The 4,538-nt window shown below is 56.9% G+C and overlaps 1 protein-coding gene across 1 annotated transcript in view; it reads right to left on the reverse strand.

Moving 5' to 3' along the window:
• NTSR1 (neurotensin receptor 1 (high affinity)) overlaps positions 1-4,538 on the reverse strand; it is a gene marked incomplete at its 5' end in the record, with an annotated part of 30,977 nt that overhangs the window by 19,503 nt on the left and 6,936 nt on the right. Inside the window, one exon of the mRNA XM_006769567.2 lies at positions 4,508-4,534. Within this exon, the coding sequence (XP_006769630.1) occupies positions 4,508-4,534 (27 nt within the window). The remainder of the gene's footprint in view (positions 1-4,507; positions 4,535-4,538) is intronic.

A 4,538-nucleotide genomic window follows, 5' to 3' on the forward strand; every position in this document is an offset into this window, starting at 1 on the left:
CTCCACCTCCCGCTGCTCAGTCTGTGCTGCCTCTATAGCTGCTCCACCACCAGCCGGGGCCAGAGCCATTGCCCAGCGGCTGTCCCGGGGACCCCCTCAGAGCCACCCCGGCTGAGCCAGCAGCCTGGCCCCCCGAGCGCAGGAGTTGGCTGCAGACCCACCTGCTGGATGGGCCAGTCCCAGGGAAGGAAGCGCAGCCCCAGGCAGTGACCGCCTGTTTGGCGGCAGAGGCAAGCTGTCTCCCTGACACTGGGACCCACCTGATCCCGGGAAACTCCTGCTGGGCCTCACTGCGCTCCATCAGCCCAAGCCTGGCCCCGCCCTGTGGCCGCGTGGCTGGGGAGGAACGCAGAGGCCGCTGCGGAGTCCACCACATGTAGTGGCAAGGGTGGGCTGAGGGCACAGGTGCGGCCCTGCCTGGCCCAGCCGAGCTGGTCTCACAGAGAACCTTCCAGCCCTGGAGCACCTGGGACCCAGGAGCACAGGTGAGGCTGAGCCCACTCCCTGTGCGCTCTGGCCAGCACCCAGCACCCTGCAGCCTCGGTGCAGCGGCCTCCTCGGATGCGGAGGGAGGGGCATGCGCTTGCTGGCCGTCGCGAGCATCCTGTGCTCCGCAGCCTCATGCAGTAAAGTGTGGCTGGTGCTTCAGGTGCCCTGTTGTTTGTGGACAATGGCACTGCTTGGCCCGAATCAGCAAAGTGACAAAGAAAGCCTCCATGCTTGTGAAGCTCTGCCCTGTGTTGAAGACCTGCCCCGTGCCCTGACCGTGCTGCTCAGGGGTTAGAGCGCCGGCCTGCAAACCAAAGGGTCTTGTGTTTGATTCCTGGCCAAAGGCGTGTACCTGGGTTATGGGTTCATTCCTGAGCCCCAGTCAGGGTGTCCGCAGGAGGCAATCAATCAATGCGTCTCTCTCACATCCATGTTTCTGCTCTGCCCTGTGTTGAAGACCTGCCCCGTGCCCTGACCGTGCTGCTCAGGGGTTAGAGCGCCGGCCTGCAAACCAAAGGGTCTTGTGTTTGATTCCTGGCCAAAGGCGTGTACCTGGGTTATGGGTTCATTCCTGAGCCCCAGTCAGGGTGTCCGCAGGAGGCAATCAATCAATGCGTCTCTCTCACATCCATGTTTCTCTCTTTCTCTTTCACTGCCCTCCCTCCCTCCTTTCCACTCTCTCTAAAAGCAACAGAAAAATATCCTCAGGTGAGTATTAAAAAAAGAAAGAAAGAAAGAAAGAAAGGCCTGCTCTGCTCTGCAAGGGAGTGTTGGTCTCCTGGGCTGAGTGTAGGCGGAGGGGACTCTGGCCTCATCTTACAGGCGGGACACAGATGCAGAGCGAGGGCTCCAAGGGGCCTGCTTCTGCCCCTAGGGCCAGGCACCCCTTTTTTTTTGTCATAAAGAGCCCACCCTCCTGGGCTGCATTCTCCGATCTCCCGAGGACAGGAGAAATGAAAGGAGTTTAAGTCATTGGCAGTGAGCGTGGAAGTTCCCAGCCAGCGTGGCCAGCTCCTGGAAGCTGAGCCTCCCAGATCGTCTGATCCCTGGCATGTCGGTGTTTGGGTTTTAATTGTGGCTCCTGCAGGGTGATCCCAGCTCTCAATTTTGGGGAGAGTCCCAGGGGCGCCCCGTCTGTTTTTTGAATTAGTTTAAAAGGTCAGGGAAGGATTCCATTCAAGCTCAGCAAGGGACACCCAGAAAGTGCTGAAGTCGGTTCTAAACGCTTTAAATGTCCCCCCTCGAGGCGCCCCGTGGCAGGGGAGGTGGCCAGGCCTGAGTCCCTGTGCTGCTGACCACTGACCCCGTGGAAAGTGGCGGGTTCCCAGGCCACTAGTCTGTCTGCTCAAGAGACCCATGGAGCCTTCAGGACAAAAGGAGTTTGGCTTAGAGACACGAGGCCCTGCCCTGGGGATTAAATGGCAGCTTCTCGTGTGTTCCCAGGAGTCGCGCAAATGTAGGCATTTTGGATATATTAGACGTGTCCTTTAAACAAGCCGTCAGGAAAAGGAACTGCAGGAAGTGGAGCAGGGCCAGCCTTGTCTCAGTGCCCGGCAAACAGCTGTGTCTAGTCGCAGGCCAGTTGGACGGGCCAGGACCTCAGAGGCACCTCCTGGCCCAGAAAAGCCCTTTTGGCTGGGGCAGCGTCCGTCTGCGGCTCACTTGGGCGGCCAGTGTTATCCCCAGCCCCCCGGGCCTCCGAGGGAGCAAGGGGTCCGGGAGACCTGCACCCTCCAAGCCCTGAGCCCTCATCTGCCCCCTCCTCCACGCCCGGTCAGCCTGCAGGTGGAGCAGATGTCCACCAGGGCAGCTCAAGTCCCGAGAGGACAGTCCACCTCCGCACAGTGGGCCTCAGGGCTGGCAGAGTCTGGGACCGGGCACTGTGCCAGCCTGTGGGGACAAGGGCCTTTTGGTGGCCTCTCTCCTCCTGCTTCCTGCACAGCCGCGTGGACATGGACCACCAAGACTCGGTGCTCACGGGTTCTACTGCCCTGCCCCGCCCTGTGCGCCTGGGAAGGCGGGCAGCCCGCCTGAGGCCACCGGAGCAGGTTCGCCGGAAGGAAGGCCGCGTGCTTTTCTGGGGCTGGCCCTGCCTCCTCCAGGCCCGTTGCCAGAGGGAGATAAATGGGCGACGTTATAGGGCTCCCCACACAGAGGACCGTCCAGAGGCGGTCTCCAGGCTGTGAGTTCGAGAGGGCCCTGGGCTGCACCCCTGCCCCCACTTGGTGCTCCTCCCCTTGAAGGTTCCCCGGAGCAGCTGGTAGCAATGGGAATGGCAGGCGAGCCCCGATCCCGGTCCTGGGAGAGGCTCGGTACAGATGCGACTGCTTCTCCCTCATCCCAGGAAATAAATCCTGACCCTCGGCAGCTGCTTCCCACCGTGCACATCCTGTTGGGCACAGAGCCCAGGCCGGCTGACTTACGACCGAGTGAGTCTGATTTTTGTTCCAACCAGCATGTCCTGATGGCACAGCCTGATGAACTGCCACTGTCCCCGGCCCGCAGGAGCCAGCGGCTCTGCGTCCTGCCCACCACTGGGGAGTTACCCTCCAGGCACCAGCATTCCCGCCTGGCAGCTCAGCGCAGAAACTCCCGCACTGCCTGGGACTCTCTCAGCAGCTCTGGAGGTTGGAAGTAGTGCGTGTGGGTTTTTTAGTTGTGGTTAATCCTCCGCTGAGTATATTTTTCCATTGATTTTTTTAGAGAGAGTGGAAGAGAAAGAGAGAGAGAGAGAGACATCGATATGAGAGAGACATCCACTGGTTGCCTCCTGCAGGAGCCCTCACCAGGGCCAGGGATCAAGCCTGCAACCCAGGTATGTGCCTTGACCAGAATCAAACCTGGGACCCTTCGGTGCATGGGCCAACGTTCTAACCACTGAGCACACCGGCCAGCGCAAAAGTGGCATGATTATTAATGAAAGAACCGTTCTTGATTACAAGGGCACAAAATTCTCTGAAGAATGCTCTAGTCATTGACTATGTCAAGGGAGAGTGGAATTTATAATACATTCACCTTTCAACAGAGACAATGAGCTAAAAATGTTTTAGCATAAATAATGTGGCTCTTTTCCTCAGTCTAAGATTTATCCAAACAGTGTCTATCTTCAGCTTTGTTTCTCGGATGACTATGTTTCTTGTCATGTATCCTTTTGCAAAATTGTTGGGGTTTTCTTTTTTTGTTAATCCTAACCTGAGGATTTTTTTTTTTTACCTTGCTTTTTCAGAGAGTGGAAGGGAGAGAGGGAAAGAAAAGAGAGAGAGAGACGCATGTAAGAGACACGTCTATTTGCTGCCTTCTGCATGGCCCCTGGGGCCATGCCCCGAACCTTTAACCAGGAATTGAACCCAAGACCCTTCAGTGTGTGAGCTGATACTCTAACCACTGAGCCACGGCAGCCAGGCGCAACATGGTTTTTTAAAAAATATATATTTTTTGTTGATTGCAGAGCAGAAGGGAGAGGGAGAGAGATAGAAACATCAATGATGAGGAGAAACCAAGATGGCGACATAGGTAAACACCCGAAATTGCTGCCTCCCACAACCACTTCAAAAATACAACTAAAAGACAAAACAGACATCATCCAGAACCACAGGAAGGCTGGCTGAGTGGAAAATCTACAACTAGAAGGAAAGAGAAAAACACTGAGACTCAGAGGAGGTGCGGAAGTGGAGTGCAGAGGTATGGAGGCGCATGCAGCAAGGGCTGGCGACTGAGGACGGCTGTCTTTTTGAATCGAGAGGGAGACACAAGCCCCCGACTGCTCTGAACTCAAAACAGACAATCCAGAACCACAGGAAGGCTGGCTGAGTGGAAAATCTACAACTAGAAGGAAAGAGAAAAACACTGAGACTCAGAGGAGGTGCGGAAGTGGAGTGCAGAGGTATGGAGGCGCATGCAGCAAGGGCTGGCGCGAGAGGACGTGGCTGTCTTCTTGAATCGGGAGTCTCAAGCCCCCGGCTGCTCTGAACTCCTGTTCCGGGAAGTCTCTGGGACCCAGACTCATAGGGGGAGAAACTGGACTGTCTGGCAGCAGGCCACACCAGGAA

The sequence above is a fragment of the Myotis davidii genome, unplaced genomic scaffold, assembly GCF_000327345.1.
Source record: "Myotis davidii unplaced genomic scaffold, ASM32734v1 scaffold244, whole genome shotgun sequence".
NCBI lineage: Eukaryota > Metazoa > Chordata > Mammalia > Chiroptera > Vespertilionidae > Myotis > Myotis davidii.